At 51.5% G+C, this 17,416-nt stretch overlaps 1 protein-coding gene and 1 long non-coding RNA gene across 5 annotated transcripts; one reads left to right on the top strand and one right to left on the bottom strand.

Annotated features, from left to right (window-relative positions):
* Positions 1 to 331: 331 nt before the first annotated feature.
* PI16 (peptidase inhibitor 16) lies at positions 332 to 10,467 on the bottom strand. Of its 3 annotated transcripts, XM_003776827.4 has the most exons (7): positions 10,216 to 10,467; positions 5,788 to 6,009; positions 3,609 to 3,718; positions 3,192 to 3,280; positions 1,548 to 2,225; positions 1,198 to 1,337; positions 332 to 774 (listed from the first exon to the last, which is right to left on the bottom strand). In XM_003776827.4, the coding sequence occupies exons 1-6, from the start codon at positions 10,384 to 10,386 to the stop codon at positions 1,216 to 1,218; spliced, it is 1,392 nt and encodes a 463-aa protein (XP_003776875.3). In that variant the 5' UTR covers positions 10,387 to 10,467; the 3' UTR covers positions 332 to 774; positions 1,198 to 1,215. The 3 variants fall into 3 exon arrangements, with proteins under 3 accessions (XP_003776875.3, XP_054413416.1, XP_054413415.2); XM_054557441.2 differs by having other exon boundaries at positions 332 to 1,337; positions 2,127 to 2,225; positions 10,216 to 10,461; XM_054557440.2 differs by having other exon boundaries at positions 332 to 1,337; positions 10,216 to 10,439.
* LOC129059924 (uncharacterized) lies at positions 2,924 to 16,214 on the top strand. 2 transcript variants are annotated; one of them, XR_008526152.2, is made up of 4 exons: positions 2,924 to 3,252; positions 4,036 to 4,175; positions 11,408 to 11,576; positions 15,109 to 16,214. It is a non-coding gene; the product is annotated as an uncharacterized LOC129059924 (long non-coding RNA). The 2 variants fall into 2 exon arrangements; XR_008526151.2 differs by lacking the exon at positions 2,924 to 3,252 and having other exon boundaries at positions 4,035 to 4,175.
* Positions 16,215 to 17,416: the final 1,202 nt, after the last annotated feature.

Raw genomic sequence — 17,416 nt, 5'->3', positions numbered from 1 at the left:
CAAGCACCTGGGGCTGGCAGAGCCTTGCCTGACGTACATTTCTGACCTTGTGTCCCAGAAAGGTCTGAGGAGCAGCGCCCCCGTGAAGAGGCCGCATGCCATGCTTTGATCCTGGGCTCCAAACCCACCTAGGCCCCGCTGGTGATTCCTGAAGCTGGGGGAGTCAGCTCAGCGCCCTTGGCCTTCCTTTGGCTCTTCCCCTTCCTGCCTGCCACCTGTGATTAGGGGGAGGCCAGAGTTATAGGAAGGAAATGAAGGGTGCGTCCCAAACAGGAGACACTAAACGGAGTGTTTTAGAGGAGGGGGATGTGAAAGAGAAGGAATAGTTGCCACAGGTTGGACAGGTTTTTATTGGAGAGTCAGGAGTTGCTTTCCTTCCCTCGTCCCTGCCTCCCCCACTCAGAGAACCCCACTCCAGTGGGGCTTGTCCTTCATCTGCCCCTTGCAATCCCCATGCCCAGCTACACAGGCACTCAGGGAGAGCATGCATGCTGTGTGGGCAGACAGCCCCAGGCCAGGTAGGCAGTGAGCTCCCTCAAATCCTCCCGCCCCCAGGACTCAGGAGGGAGGGGCAGGAGAGGTGTGGGCCCGGTGTGCAGTCCGCAGGCGGCCCCCTGAGCTCGCAGCCAGCCAGGCCTTGTGCCTCCAGGATGGTGTGATGAGGCACATGCCCAGTAGCCTTTCCCTTCCAGAGGGCCTTAACCAAGAAGTATCTTGTTTAGGGGCTGGGGACAGGGTGGGGAAGATGACAGGAGGACAGCTGACCTCTTCACCCTGAGAAGGCAAGAGGCACTTCTGGGGAACAGTCCTGGACTCAGATGGCTCAAGGAAGAGGCCAGGGGATTGGGAGGGGCCCGGGGGTTCCTGGGAAGCCTGAGATCCTCTGTCTGGGAGAGAAACTGATGGCCACAGGACAACCTGACAGTGGGCACATATAAATACCACTCAGAACAGTCTGCAGCCAGCTGAAGGATGGGCCTACCCAGAGCCGAGGCACTCCTGGGGCAGTGCCAGGGGCTGGCCCTGTAGATGCCTCCCAGGAGGACAAGAGTGCTGGCCTGGAATCTGGCCAGAAGTTGGGGTGAAGGGGGGCTGCTGGGCCACAGAGCAGGACCTGCCCAGGAAGCTGTGGCCTCTCACTTGGAGGAAGGCAATCCAGGTGGGCATGAGGCCAGGGCCCCCTGCACCAGGCCTTGCCTTTGAGTGGTATCCCCTTCAGAAGATTCCAGCCAACACCAGAGGAGGCAGGAGCAGTAGTCCCAGGAGAAGGCCCCACACATGACCAGGGCCCGAGTTCAGCCCTGACACGACGCTAGGCTTGTCAGGGCCCTCTGCACCTGTGGGAAGAAAGAGGCTTTGCCTCAGCCTAGAGACAGCTGTGCCTGACATCCCGCCCACCCCACCATGCAAGGAGGTGGGGCAGCAGCCAGGGAGGAAGCTCCTACTCAGAGGGCGCATGCCCCACCATGCTCATACCACCTATGCTGGGGCAGGATACTGACATTCCAGAGCCAGGAGGAAAGTGGGACAGATGCTATGGGCCTTACCTGGCAAGGACGACTGCAGAGCCAGGGCACGCCCACCCGTGGCATTAGCGGTGGCAGAGGTATTGGGGAAATTGGGCAGGGACTTGGAGGAGGTGTGCCCCGTGTGGTCCAGTGTGGCCTGCAGCTCACCTGGCTTGTCCTGGGCTGGAAAAACTGAGGCCAAGACCTCACTGGAAGGAGGCAACTCAGCCTCAGCCTCAGCCTTCTCCTGGGCATGGGGAAGGAGCTCCCTTGCCCCTGTCAGGGACATCTTGGGGTCCAGAGAGTTCTCTGGGCTCCTGGAGGGCACTTTTGTTTTGTCTGTCACTTTGTCTGCTGATTTGGGGATAGGAACATGGGTCGATTTGGGGAAGGTAACTGGCTCCTCATCCAAGGAGGGCAGGCTGTGAGCTGCCAAAATGGAAGGGACCTCAGTTGTTAGGCAAGGTGGAGCCTCTGTTGCCATGGAGGGCGGGTGTTTCGTTGCCAAGGAAGTTGGGGCCTGGGTTTCCACAGCAGGCAGAGCCTTGGTTGCCAGGGAGCCTGAGACCTCTGTTACCAAGAAAGCCGGAATCCCCGTTGCTAGGGAAGAAGGAGTACCCATTTTCCTAGAGTCTGATGCTTCAGTTGCCCGGAAGGATGGGGCCTCAGTTACCAGGTAAGGCAAATCCTGAGCATCTTCCTGGCTTCCGATGGGTTCTGATAAGACAGACGAGAACGGGCATGAGTGCTGCAAGCAGGACCCCACATCTCTCTTGGCACTGCAAACCAAGTGACGCGACCAAATGTCCTACCAGGACACACAAACACACGCACACACACTTCTCCAGCGGATATGCCCCTCATTGAAAATAAAAGTTACAAGCCAGGCGCGGTGGCTCAAGTCTGTAATCCCAGCACTTTGGGAGGCTGAGGCAGGTGGATCACCTGAGGTCAGGAGTTCGAGACCAGCCTGACCAACATGGAGAAACCCCGTCTCTACTAAAAATACAAAATTAGCCAGGCGTGGTGGCGCATGCCTGTAATCCCAGCTACTCGGAAGGCTGAGGCAGGACAATTGCTTCAAACCGGGAGGCGGACGTTGCAGGTGAGCAGAGATCGAGCCATTGCACTCTAGCCTGGGCAACAAGAGCAAAACTCCGTCCAAAAAAAGAAAAAGAAAAAAGAAAAGAAACGTTACTTCTGGTGATTGACACAGTTGCTCCTCTATCCACCTCCTGGTCCAAGTCTCTCTACATTCGTACTTGCCCTTTTTCAGGGGACTTCTCCAGCGGGATCCCGGTCCCTCACATCCCTCACACGCCCCCAGCAAGGCTGGCCTAGCCCGTTTGAAGCCTTCTGACCACGCCCACCGGTCTGGCCCCAGCCCGCTCCTCGAGACCCTAACGTGTGGCCACGCCCACCTCGCGCGGGACCCCGCGAAGCCGCCAGACTTTCTAACAACCTCCCTTTGAAGGGCTGAAATCCTGCCACTTGGAAGGACTGGGCGCCAAAGTGGCGGCGCGTGGAGGGCTAAGGGAGCCGCCAGGGGCCCCCGGTGGTCTCATCCCGCCAGGCTCCTTCCCTGCCCACGCCCCGCTCAGTCCAGGGAGGCTCTTAGACCATCCAGTCTGCATCGCATCCCTTCCACACCCCCTGCCCCTACCCATCCACCCGTGGACTCACCACAGAGGGAGTTCTTGCAGTGGTAGCCAGAGGGACATTGGGAGCACGGAGTCCCCTCCTGGTAGGGTCGTTTCCCCTTCACGTTCCCCCTACAGGAGGTCAGGAGGATGCTGCGGGGAGGGGGTCGACCCCTCCCAACCTTCTCCCCAACTCCTATACACACACCTACTCTGGAAATGCCCTTGGGTCTCCTGACTGCCAGCCACTCACTTGCTGGGCGACCTTGGGCTCCTCCTGGCCCTCTCTGGCGGATGACAGCAGACCCCCATCGGTGCCTTCACAGCTCCCTGGACGGTATAGCTCCAGACTGACCCCTCTCCTCCCACTCCTTCAGGCTGTGGCCGACTCCGCCCTCCCCTTGGCTCTGCCTGTGCCTTCTTCCCCCTCTCCATCTCCAGGGTTCCCCGCGGCACTCACGGGGGCTCGTAGTTGCACACCAGTAATTCGATGTTGGTCTCCTCAACACCCTGGAGCTTCTCACAGAAGTGGGAACCGCAGCCGATCCTCTCTGTCTTGGCCCATACCACCTGAAGGAGGGCAAACCTAGCAGCTCAGCCCCATGCGAGGTGGCATGGTGCCTTCCTGGCATCCCACTATACCTGCCTTACAGGGGTGGGGAGAAGAGGCACCCTATAGCCTGTGACATCCACGTCCCCAGGGCCATGCAGGTTCAGGACAAAACTCTAACCAGGGGGAGGGATGGAGGGAGTTTGTCCTTAACAGTCTACTCTCCTCTGCCAACCACACATACCACTTTGCCAGGTCTCTTTTCCTCTCAAAACCTTCCCTCAGCTCCAAGACTGTGATATACCCTCATTAATTTTTTTCTGTGGGCTCTTCCTAGAGGCCCTTGCATTTTAAATGAAGGATATATCCAAAGGAAAGAACCTCAAATGGTAGAATTTTAGACCTCAGCAACAAGAAAAGTCCAAGGAGGGCAGCAGGAGGAAGCATTTTGGAAGTGGAACTTCCCCCAAATCACAGGTGAGCAGGACCTGTTCTGGTTGTTTCTCAGTGTGGGTCTCTTAACTGCTAGAAAGACTTCTATCTTTATCAAACAAAAAGTCAAACAACATTTGTGTGCTGCCATGGGGTGAGACCAGCAGCCTTGCCTTGCTGGTTCTAGGTTCAATCTGCCCAGGAATCTCTGCTGAAATCAGCTGAAGGTCTCCCCGGTGTTGAGCACCTTCTGGGCAGAAACGACTCCAGAGTGCATGCACCCTCAGCCCCAGAGAAAGCTGGGGTGGAGCTGGGCTGACTCACTCCCTGCTGGGCCCTGATAACAATCCCTGCAGGAGCAAGTGGGTGGGGGTGGAGGGAGAGGGAGGGGTGGCAGGATCCAGAGGGAAAGGGCCAGGAAGGGTGCTGGGCCCTCACAACTTTCTGACCTGGGTGGGTGCTGCTGGGATTTCCTCCCTAAAGATGAAGACTAAAAATACCATGAAAAAGAGACACTGAGAAATGGAATTGGTGGATGTGGGTGGGAAGATGGTTGGTTTCTTTTCTTTTGTTTGTCATGTTATTATTTGTACAACACATAAGCACTGGGAGGAGAAAAAATAATTCAGTAATACTAATGTTAATTCCCCTACACACACACACACACACACACACACACACACACACACACACATACACATCTTATCTGCAAGCCCAAACTTTCAAAATGCAGTGAGAACCCAGACAGGAGCAAAGTGTGACTGAGGAGCAGGAAATTCTATCAGAAATCTCCCTGAAGCCTTTCATTCAGCCACAATTTGTTCTTCATCGTTATGCATAATTGTTAAATGCAAAAGAAAAACTAAGCAAAATTGTCTATTTGCATTATTAGTCCCTGGCAGATGAGAAGTAGCAAATTAGACACCACAATAAATGCAAAAGAGCCACAGAGAGAAGTTAAGGGACTATCTGCTGCTGGGGCAAACAGCCCTGCACTCTCTGGGGGAAGTGGGGCGGGACCACTTGGAGCCCAGTACAGTATCGCCTAGGACAATAACCACGTCCACAAAACTGGGTCTGTGACACCTAACATGTCCCACCGCCCCCACCCCTTTTTATTAATTAATTAATTTATTTAATTTATTTTTTTTTGAGACAGGGCCTCCCTCTGTCGCCCAGGCTGGAGTGTAGTGGCGCGATCACGACTCACTGCAGCCTCAACCTCCCAGGCTGAAGTGATCCTTCCACCTCAGCCTCCAGAGTAGCTGGCGCGCGCCACCGCGCCCAGCAAAGTTTTTTGTATTTTTTTGTAGGGACAGGGATCTCGCCATGTTGTCCAGGCTGGTCTCCAACTCCTGGCCTCAAGCGATCCTCCCAGCTCGGCCTCCCAAATTGCTGGGATTACAGGCGTGAGCTACTGCGCCTGGCCTAGCGGCCTAGGAGAAGCCGACTCCGTCAGAGGCTTAGACAGCGTATTAGCTGCAGTGAGAGGACAAGATTTGCAAAGCGTTTGAGGGGGCTTGGAGTGAAGCCCGCCTCCTGCAGCGAGGACGCTTAGGAGGGGTGATGGCAGAGGTGGCCCCGCCCAGGGAGCACGTGGCCCCACCCCCACGCCGCGAGGCTCCGCCCCGCCCCGCCCCGCCCGCCGGGCCCACACCTGCGTGTAGTGGCCGCACATCTGGCCTGGGCTGCAGGTGGCGGCGCTGAGGTTGTAGTGCTCACGCTCGTGGTGCCACTCCTCCATGGCCAGCGGCACGTCCATGCCCTCGTCGGTGATGGCGAACAGATTCTCGCCGCGCCGCCCGCGCTCCTTGTTGTGGCCCCACACGCACTGCCGTGCGTAGGCCTTGGCGAAGGCGGCCAGCTCCTCGTCCCATCTCTGCAGGGCAGGTGAGAGAAGGGAGGTGAGGATGCCCACAGATGCTGTGGGGACCAAGCAAAAGGTCGAGGAGGTCGTGGGGAAATCCTTCCGGCACCTCCTTAGCGGGGTGACTCTTGGGCATGGCCTGGAACAGGTCTCTGCTCTGGGTGGGCGTCTGTGGGACGGTGGAGGATGCCACCCCAGGCCGTGGAGCTGGACCATTCACCAGCTGTGTGACTGCACATATTGTCTAACCTTTCCGCACCCTCAGAGGGCTGGGAAGAGTGGATGAGGTGGTGTTGGTGACAGTGTTATTATTAAAAGCCTCATGTGAAAAAGGTGGCCATACATGCCCCTGCCTACCTCCCAGGCCCCCTTGAACTTCTCTGAAGAGCACAAGATCACGGTGTGATCGATGTCGAGGGGCTGGGTTGTTTATTCAGCCCATTTCCCTCCCCCTCAACCATGAACCTGACTTGAGGGCTGGCACCTTCCTCTCCCTCTAAGCCCCGACCCTCCCCTTGGGACACCCAGCCCCCATGCCTTTGCCCTCTGCAGGCTCCCGTCCCAGTGTTGTTCCTAATTGCTCCCAACCCTTGTCAACGGCAACCCCCTTTCTCCAAGAAAATTAAGCGTCTCTATGTGACACTGAATGTCGCAGGCCTCTCACCAAGGGGCCTACTTTCAGAGCCTTGGTAACCCACTGTCAGACCCCAGTGACAGTGTTCTCCAGAGGGGACCTCAGGTGAGATGGTGACAGGAGGAATTTTAGGTTCGGGGCCTTTGAGATTGTGTCCCTGGCTGACAGGACAGGCCGAGTGTGGGTGGGAAGAGGGATTAACAAGGCATCCGACCCAAAGGACTGAGGAGGGGAAACCTGGATCCCATTAAACGCTGTCCTTGGCTTCTCCTGGAAATCCATGGCCTGGCGGCAGCTCTTGCTCCACCCTATGAGGGCCCAGCCAGCTCTGGGAGCCAGACAGCCCATAAAGCGCCAAGAGCTTGGGTGATCCTGAGGGGAGGTGGCTGTGTGGCCACACCTACTCCCCACCCACTCAAGGCTTTCAGGAGCCGCTGCCTGGCATGGGGATGGGTGCACCTGGCTGGGATAGCTCCACAGCTGTGACCTTGGGTGAGTATCTTTCCCTCTCTGGACATTTTTGTCCCAAATCACTGGCCCCTGAGATTCTTTCAACTCTGGCAACAGTGGGAGACTGGGAGTGGGAAAGGGGCAGGGCACTGGGGACCAGGGTCAGGGTGTCTGAGATCACCTGCGAGGTGCCGGGCTGGACTGTAAGTGTCGTCACGGTAGGGCATGGATGGATCCCCAGTGTCTGGCGCAGTGCTGGCACATAGTAGGTGCTCAACAGATACTTGTCAACTATTGATGACTGAGACAGGGCCCTTCTTAAAGCAGTCTCCCCCTACAGAGCCTGGCTGTAATTTCCATTCTGACTAGATATCTGGAGCCCCACCATTAGCATCATTGCTTTGGTCTTAAGGATTCTCATTCAGTCATCTAGAGCCCCCTGTGGAGTTGTAAGACTCTCAGCACCCACCCGCATTGGCCACATGGTCACCATCTAGAAGCAAGTCCATTCATTCATTCATTCAACAGTCCTGGGCATTGTGTCAAGCAGGAACCAAGAAGCCCAAGTTTCCATTGACATAAAAGTCATTTGGGCCACCACATGGTAAATGACAGATGTGCAACAAGTACTATAGGGGCACCAAAGAGGGCCATCCATCTAGCCCAGCCAAAGGTGGAGAGGGAGACACCAAGCTAAGTGTTACAAGATGAGGCATTAGTCAGCTGGAGGGGAGAGGCATCCTAATCAGAAGGTACACATCAGTAAAGGCATGAAGCTGGGAAACATTTTGGCTGGGAAAAGACAAGCTGTTCAGGTTACAGAAGAATAAAGGGCAAGCGGGAGAGGAGGATGGAGAGATAGGCAGGGGCCAGAACACACAGAACCTTCTCAGTTAGGAGCTGGAGCTTTAACCTGAGGCAGTAGGGAGCCATGGGAGCCACTGAAGGATTTTGAGCAGGGTCAGGCCCATGTGTGGGATTATTCATTCTGACAGCAGAGGCCAGAAGCTGGGGAACAGGTAGAGGCTATCCTAGGAGTCCTTGCATGGAAGAATGAAAGAAACCTGAACCAGGATTGTGCTGAGAAGAGAAGGGGGTAGGGGTAAGGGTTAGATTTCAAGGACAATTGAACCTTCGGGGTGGCAAAACTGGTGCTGATTAGCTCTGGAGGCTGAGAGAGAAGGAAGAGTTCATGATAACCTCCACCTGCCTCACCCTGGATCCATTCCCTCTTTTGTGTTAATCAGACACTTATTGAGCACTGACTGTGTGCCAGGCATTGCTTCTGAGTGCTTTACACATATTCACTCACTTAACCCTACAACCACTATAGCTACAAGGGAATTATTCCACTGTTACCATCCCCATTTTACAGATGACGAGACTGAGGCACAGAGAGTTTAATTTGGGCAAGGTCACAAAGCTAATAAGTAACAAAGCTAAGATTTGAACCCAGGCCATTTGGCTGCAGAGTCCCTGCCCTCACCACTGCTGAGGCTGAACCTGAGTCTTGTCCTGAATGTTTCCTGGCATCCCAGCCCCAGCCTCATCTCCTCCTCCTCATATCACTCCCCATTAGGCAGCAGCATATCCCCTCAGTATCCCAACTGCCTCCCAGAATGTTGCCCCACTCCAAGGTGCACCTCTGTCTGAGAAGCAGCTCCCAGCCTGTGTGGCCCCCAGTCTCAGCCGGCAAGACTGTAGGGCATCAGGGATCTACAGATGGGGTAACTGAAGCCCAACAATGAGTCGCAGGCATCAATCAGGGAGCTGTTGGCAGAGCTGCATCTGTGACTCCTGGTTTGTTGTCCACCTTTCCTCGATGCCCAGGCTGGCACAGCTGTGAACGGCAGTGCTGGGTGTGTGTGCAGAGCTCTTCCTAGATCTTTCTTACATGTCATCCTGTCTTGACGCCCAGGGCAGGGATCGCCAGCCCCATGTTTCCATCTGGAAACAGAGGCCTTTGAAGGGAAAGAGGTCCACCCAGAGTTACTTCAGCCAGATCACATTGGGCTGAGCTTAGAACTTAGGTTTGGGGCCCCAGGCTCACTGTTGTGTTCCCCAAGGTGCATCTGTTCTCTCAGGCACCAGCTCCAGGGGTCCCTGAACACTGCCCAGCAACCTCCCCAGCCACCTCAGGGTGGCTGGAGGGGACAAGCTAGTTCAGCCCTCAGGGAGGACAGGAAGTGGGTGAATTTCTCACTTTATCTCCTTTAATCCTGCATATAGACAGCCCGCCTCTCACCCTACCATAAATAGCTCTTCCTGACAGAAGTAACCAACCCTAAACCTGGCTTCTGTCTCCTGTGTGCATGTACATGTATGTTTACCACGTCTGCTTCTTTCACCAGGACATAACTAGTATTTTTACATGTTTTCAGACTTCATATAAAGAGAACCTACTATATATTTTTTAGAGATTTTATTTCCTCCCCCATTCAGTAGGATATCTGTGAGATTCAGTCCACACTGGTATACGTAGCTCTAATTCTGACCGCCTTTTACAGATGAGACATGGGATCGGCAAGGTTACAGAACTTGCCTCGAATCACAGGTCTTGTAGGTGACCGAGACAGAACTTGGACTATGTGATCCAGAGCCCTCTCTGCTTCTGGATTACCTGCTGTCACCCACCTCCTTAGCACCTGCCTCCTACCCCAGGTGCCCACGCCCATCCTGCTGCCCTGCTTCCTCTTGTCCTCTCCTTGGCAGGCATGTGAAAGACCGTTTTCACAAAGGTGTTAAGAACTTCCCGGGTTCCCCCACCGAGGGCACATGCATTTGAGGAAGTGCTGGGGAAAGCTCATTGGAGTGGGAAGCCAGGGCTTTGGGTCTGGCTCTGCCAGCTGTGTGACCCCAACAAATCCCTCTGAGCCTCACTTTCCTTATCTGTATTATGAGGCTGCTTATAGGGGCCTGTAAATTTTATTAGGCGGGTGCAAAAGTAATTGTGGTTTTTGCCATTTAAAGTAATGTAATATGATGTCAGGGACTCGGGGACTCTGTCACTGACCAGAAAAAGGAGAGGAATTCTGAAATAGCTTCAGCATGAGGAGCAGGGTAAGAGGGCCTGGTGACAGACCCTGGCCAGCACCCCTTCTATCCCAGCCAGCAAGGGCCGTGGCCACACTTACCATGTGCAGCATGTCTGAGGCCGGCGGGGATACCTGGGCCCGGTAGAGGTTGTGCAGCTCCACCATCAAACGTTTCTCCTCATCTGTGAGGGCTCCAGCGGGGCCTGTGGTGGCCACCAGCAGTAGCAGCAGCGGCAGCAGAAGCATCAGGAAACTGCAGGAGCCGTGCATGGTGGCCAGCCGTCTCTCCTTCTCCCGTCCAGGGGTCTGGCAGCTGGATTTAAAGTCCTTCCCACACAAGCACCACCCTGGCTGGGGTGGGGCAGTGGGGGCCGTGTCTGAGGCCCAGCCCGACTCACACAATGTCTCAGGGAGGGCTGGGTGCTTTGGGTCCCGACCAGCATCAAGTGCACTCCCCTTGGAGTCCTTGGCAAAAACCTCCTTTCCCTCGGTAACGGGGGCTCAGGCCAAAAGCTGTGTGAATTCCTAAGTTGTGGATAGATCCTTCAGGGGCAAAATCACAGTAACCTCTGCAGAGCTGTGACTGGTTGCACCCAGGTCACACCCACTGTGTGTTGAGGATAGATAAGAGAAAGGAAACCACAGACCCTACCCGCAGAGGAGTGGGCAAGATGCGAAAGCTATAGGCTTTTGAAAGGACAGAGGAAGACCAGATGTATTTGATAAAAGGCTGAGCCAACCTAAATCAGAATTCTGGTTCTGCCCCTTGCTATCTGTGTTTTGGCAGCTTTCTCAAGTGAATCAGTGACAATAATAGTACCTACCTCACAGGACTAGAGGGAAGACTTAATGACATATAATGTATGTAAAGCACCTAGTATGGTATCTGGCACACAGTAGGCCCTCAGTAACAGTAGACAACCCACTGTTGTCTGGGCCTTGGCAGGCCACCAGCCCCATGCGGAGGCAAAACTCTTGCCTGTCGGGGGAGGAGCCAAGGTCTTCCCCACTCTAGCTGTGTTCAGGAATAAGGCCTTTCACTATGGCAAAATTTTGGCTTCCAGGTATCCTCTGAATGCATGTGCTTGACGTGCTCATTTGGAAGTGGGATGCTGGGACCCTTGTGCTCTGAATATGTAGAAATATAATGTGTCTGTTTCTTAAATCAAGAGACAGCAGAAAAGCAGAAGGTTGGACGAGCTGATGCACCAGGAGCTCTGAGGGGAGGGTATTGGAAGGGAAATAGGCTTAGCAGCCAGGTGCTGGCATTATAATGACCTTGACCTTTCAGGGGCCATGACCCAGGCTTTGGCCTTCATGAAGCAGGAAGCTGGAACCAGTACTCTTGAGGACAGCTGGGATCCTTGAAGCCTGCTTCCTCAGTGAATAGGGACCTAGTAAAAGCCTACCCACGGGCTTTGGAAGATGACAAGAAAACCTGTCCCTGCCTGAGTCTCCAGGTAAAAATAAAAACAAAACCAAGGTGGATTACACACACATACACACACACACACTTATTGGAATTAATAAAGTCAGCAAAGTTGCAGGATACAAAATTAACACATAGAAATTAGTTGTTTCTATACACTAATAATGAAAAATCCAAAAAGGAAATTAAGAAAACAATTTCATTTATAAAAGCAATGAAAAAGAATAAAAAGAATAAAATTCTTACCAATAAACTTTTTTTTTTTTTTTTTGAGACAGAGTCTCGCTGTGTCACCCAGGCTGGAGTGCAGTGGCATGGTCTCGGCTCACTGCAACCTCTGCCTCCCGGGTTCAAGCGATTCTCTTGCCTCAGCCTCCCGAGTAGCTGGGACTACAGGTGCCCGCCACCATGCCTGGCTAATTTTTGTATTTTTAGTAGAGATGGGGTTTCACCATGTTGGCCAGATGGTCTTGATCTCTTGACCTCGTGATCCGCCGGCCTCGGCCTCCCAAAGTGCTGGGATTACAGGTGTGAGCCACCGCGCCTGGCCCTTAGCAATAAACTTAACCAAGGAAGCAAAAGACTTGTACGCTGAAAATCACAAATGTTGCCAAACAAAGTGAAAGAAGACACAAATAAATGGACAGACATCCTATATTCATGGATTAGAAGACTTGATATTGCTGAGGTGTCAATGTTGCCTGAAGCAATCTACAGATTCAGTGCAATCCCTATGGAAATGCAAATCATAATATTTTTATAGAAACAGAAAAATCCATCCTAAAATTTATATGGAATCTCAAAGGACCTCAAATAGTCGAAACGATCTTGAAAAAGAACAAAATTGGAAGTCTTACAGTTTCTGATTTTAATATGTAACCACAAATCTACAATAATTAAAATAGTATGGTATTAGTATAAAGACAGACATTTAGACTAATGGAATAGAATAGCCCAGAAATAAACTCTTACACATATGGTCAAATGATTTTAGACAAGGGTACCAAGACCGTTCAATGAGGGAAAGGCAAGTCTTTTAAAGAAGACTTAGAAAATTGGATGTCCACATTCGAAATAATGAAGTTGAATCTTTACCGTAAGTATATTAAAAAATTAACTCCAAAATGGATTAAAGACCTAAACATAAAAGCTAAAACTACAAAACTCTTAGAAGAAAATATAAGGGAGACTTCTTGGCATTGGATGTGGCAAGGATTTCTTGGATATGACACCAAAAGCATAGGCAACAAAACAAAAATAAATTGGACTTCATTAAAATTAAGAACTTTCGGGGGCAGAGTGTGGTGGCTCATGCCTGTAATCCCAGCACTTCGAGAGGCCAAGGTGGGTGCATCACTTGAGGTCAAGAGTTCGAGACCAGCCTGGCCAACATGGTGAAACCCTGTCTCTACTAAAAATACAAAAATTAGCTGGGTGTGGTGGCAGGCGCCTGTAGTCCCAGCTATTCAGGAGGCTGAGGCAGGAGAATTGCTTGAACCTGGGAGGCAGAGGTTGCAGTGAGCCAAGATGATCCAGCCATTGCATTCCAGCCTGGGTGACAGAGTCTCAAAAAAAAAAAAGGACACAATTTCCCATTTTTGGAAATAATATTTGCAAATCAAGTATCTGATAAGGGATTAATATCTAGGATATATATTTTGTGGGTTTTTGTTGTTTTTGAGACAGGGTCTCGCTCTGTCACCCAGGCTGGAGTGCACTCGTGTGATCTTGGCTACTGCAACCTCCGCCTCCCGGGTTCAAGTGGTTCTCCCACCTCAGCCTCCCAAGTAGCTGGGACTGCAGACGTGTGCCACCATGCCTGGCTAAGTTTTGTATTTTTAGTAGAGACAGGATTTCGCCGTGCTGGCCAGGCTGGTCTCAAACTCCTGACCTCAAGTGATCTGCCCGCCTTGGCCTCCCAAAGTGCTGGGATTACAGGCATGAACCACCACACCTGGCCAATATCTAGGATATATATTTTAAACTCCTACAACTCAACAACAACAACAGCAAAACAATTTGAAGTCGATTCAGTGGCTCAGCACTTTATAATCCCAGCAGTTTGGGAGGCTAAAGTGGGCCGATCGCTTGAGACGAGTTCAAGATCAGCCTGGGCAACAAGGTGAAACCTCATCTCTACAAAAAATACAAAAATCAGCTGGGCATGGTGGCATGCACCTGTAGTCCCAGCTACTAGAGAGGCTGAGGTGGGAAAATTGCTTGGGCCCTGGAGGTCAAGGCTGCAGAGAGCCGAGATCACACCACTGCACTCCAGACTCCAGCCTGGGCAACAGAGGGAGAGCCTGTCTCAAGAAAAAAAAATCTGATTAAATAGGCAAAGGACTTGAAAATTCATTGTTCATTTATTCAATTATTCATGCAATTATTCATTGTCAAAAAGACATTTCTCCAAAGAAGATATACAAGTGGCCAATTAGCACATGAAAAGATGATCAACATCACTTACCATTAGGGAAATGCAAATCAAACCACAGTGAAATACCACCTCACACTCATTAGGATGGCTATTATTAAGAAACAAAACAAAACAGAAAATAGCAAGTGTTGACAAGGATATGGAGAAATTGAAACCCTTGTACATTGCTTCTGGGAATGTAAAAGGTGCAGCCACTGTGGAAGACATTGTGACAGTGCCTCAAAAAAATTAAACACAGAATTACTATATGAGCCAGAAATTTCACTTCTGGGTATATACCCAAAAGAGTTAAAAGCAGGGACTTGGCCGGGCACAGTGGCTCATGCCTGTAATCCCAGCATATTGGGAGGCCGTGGTGGGCGGATCACCTGAGGTCAGGAGTTCGAGACCAGCCTGACCAACATGGAGAAACCCTGTCTTTACCAAAAACACAAAATTAGCCGGGTGTGGTGGCGCATGCCTGTAATCCCAGCTACTCGGGAGGCTGAGGCAGGAGAATCGCTTGAACCCAGGAGGTGGAGGTTGCAGTGAGCCGAGATCGTGCCATTGCACTCCAGCCTCGGCAACAAGAGCAAAACAACGTCTTAAAAAAAAAAAAAAGGAGGGACTCAAACAAATATATTTCTACACCAGTGTTGATAGTAGCATTAGTCACAATAGCCAAAAGGTGGAAACAACCCAAATGTTCATCAATGAATGAATGAATAGAGTAGTATACACAAAATGTACGATCACATATACAATGGACTATTATTTTGTCTTAAAAAGGAAGGAAATTCTGACACATATTACAACATGGATGAACTTTGAAGACATTAGGCTAAGTGAACTAAGCCAGACACGAAAGAACAAATCTTACATGATCCCACTTATATGCAGTACCTAGCTAGAGTAGGCAAATTTATAGAGACAGAAAATGGAACGGTGATTGCTGGGGGCTAGAGGAAGGAGAGAATGGGAAGTTAGTGTTTAGTGGTGTAGAGGTTTGGTTTGGGAAGAGGAACAAGTTCTGTTGATGGACAGTGGTGACGGTGACAATGCTATGAATGTTCATACTTAATGCCCCTGAACTGGACACTTAAACATGGGTAAGATGGTAAATTTTATGTTCTATATTTTACCACAGTAACAACCACCACCAGAAAAACAGGAATTCTTACATTGGCCAGGAGTACAGTGACAAAGGAAAAATCATGTCTGGAGGGAGCCTTCACAACCCAGGCCACTTGATCCACCATGAGAAAAAAAAAAAATCCAACTTTAGCTCACAATCAGAAAGTATCAAATGCATCAGGAACTGAATCACTATGAGCAACAGACAGACAGCATACATCACAATAGAATTTCTGTCCCTGAAACTTGAGATAATAGAACAATCTGAAAAAGACTTCAAATAACTGTATTTACAATGAATATGGAAATAAATGGGTAGCTGAAAAGGGGAGAAGAAAGACTTAGAGGGTAGAGGGGAACAAGATGTGGAAAAGAATCAGAAGAATTCAGGAAAATGGGTTAGTCTGGGGAGAAAGGGACGCTATTTGAGAAAAATCCGAGTGGAGGAAAGAAGACTGACCAGATTAGACTACAGCCCAGACCCCTGGGCAGCTGTCCCAGGGTGTTCAGGTGGCAAAGCTGTGAGATGGATCTCTTTCCTCCATAGATGGGAGAACTCAGTGAGTTCCTGACAACTTGGGCTTGAGATAGAAATAAGGGGACTTAGTGGCTGGGCGCGGTGGCTCAAGCCTGTAATCCCAGCACTTTGGGAGGCCAAAGTGGGCAGATCACCTGAGGTCAGGAATTGGAAACCAGCCTGGCCAACATGACGAAACCCCATCTTCACAAAAAATACAAAAATTAGCCAGGCGTGGTGGTGTGTGCCTGTAGGCCCAGTTACTTGGCAGGCTGAGGCAGGAGAATCACTTGAACCCGGGAGGCGGAGGTTGCAGAGATCATGCCACTGCATTCCAGCCTGGGCGACAGAGGAAGACTCCAGTGAGAAGAAAGAAAGAGAGGAAGAGAGAGAGAGAGAAGAGAGGAGAGAGAGAAAAAGAAAAGAAGGCCAGGCGCGGTGGCACCTGTAATCCCAGTACATTGGGGGCAGATCACGAGATCAAGAGATCGAGACCATCCTGGCCAAACAACATGGTGAAACCCGGTCTCTACTAAAAATACAAAAATTAGCTGGGCGTAGTGGCACACGCCTGTAGTCCCAGCTACTTGGGAGGCTGAGGCAGAGGAATCGCTTGAACCCAGGAGGCGGAGGTTGCAGTGAGCCAAGATCGCACCACTGCACTCCAGCCCGGGTGACAGAGTGAGACTCTGTCTCAAAAACAAAAACAAAAAAATAAAGAAAGAAAGGGCAGGGAGGGTGGGAAGGGAGAGAAGGAAGGGAAGGAAGGGGAGAGAGAGCGAGAGAGAAAGGGAGACAGGAAGGGAGGGAGGAAGGAAGGAAGGAAGAAAAAAAAAACAAACACACAGAACTGGGCGTGGTGGCTCAGGCTTGTAATCCCAGCACTTTGGAAGGCGGAGGTGGGCGATTGCTTGAGCCCAGAACTTTGAGACCAGCCTAGACAACAAAGTGAGACCCTTTCTCTATTTCTAAAAACTTTTAAAAAATTAAAATGAATCAAATAAGATAAACACAGACTTCCCAAGGAATTAAAGTGCTGACCTGGCCTGGGAAGTGCTGGACTCAGGAATGGAAGGACACAGTTCTCAGATGCCCCCCGGGTGGAACCAGGCACTGGCACTACAGGTTGCCCTGGTGTGGTCACCTCTGTGGCCTGTGCCTCCAGTCATGCCCCTTCAATAGCAGGGAAAACAGCTCTGTAGGTGCAGGACAATGGGCAGCATTCATTCACTCAATAAAGGCTTACAGAACTTCTCATTGTGCCAGGCGCTGAGCTGGGTGAACAAGAGCAGGAAACCCACCAGCAACCACGGGCAGTGTTGTGGATGAGAGTGTGGGGCTTACTGGCTGGGTGGCCTGGGGCAGGTGATTTCTCTGCTCACTGGCCTGTTTCCATATCTGTACACTGGGGCTTAGAACAGAACCTACCTCTTAGGATGGTTGTGAGCATTAAATGAGTTAGTACATGGGTAGGGTCTGTGCTCATCCCTGGAACATAGTAAGTGCTCATTGAGTTAGCCAGTATTCACATACAGCAGGTCCTTGAATAACGTCATTTCATTCCATGTCTTTTCGTCATGACATTGGTAAGAGAAAAATTCGATTCCTGCAGGGGCCACTGTCTGCGTGGTGTTTGCATTCTCCCCCACGTCTGCGTGGGTTTTCTCCCATGTCCCAAAGCTGTGCACGCTAGGCTCATTGGTGAGTCTGCATGGTCCCAGCACGAGTGAGTGTGGGTGTGTGAGCACTGTGCCCTGTCCAGGGTAGGTTCCCACCTGGCGTCCTGAGCTGCCAGGATGGGCTC

The sequence above is a fragment of the Pongo abelii genome, chromosome 5, assembly GCF_028885655.2.
Source record: "Pongo abelii isolate AG06213 chromosome 5, NHGRI_mPonAbe1-v2.0_pri, whole genome shotgun sequence".
Classification (NCBI taxonomy): domain Eukaryota; kingdom Metazoa; phylum Chordata; class Mammalia; order Primates; family Hominidae; genus Pongo; species Pongo abelii.
The sequence above is the reverse complement of the archived record's forward strand: the minus strand, read 5'-3'. Positions and strand labels throughout refer to the sequence as shown.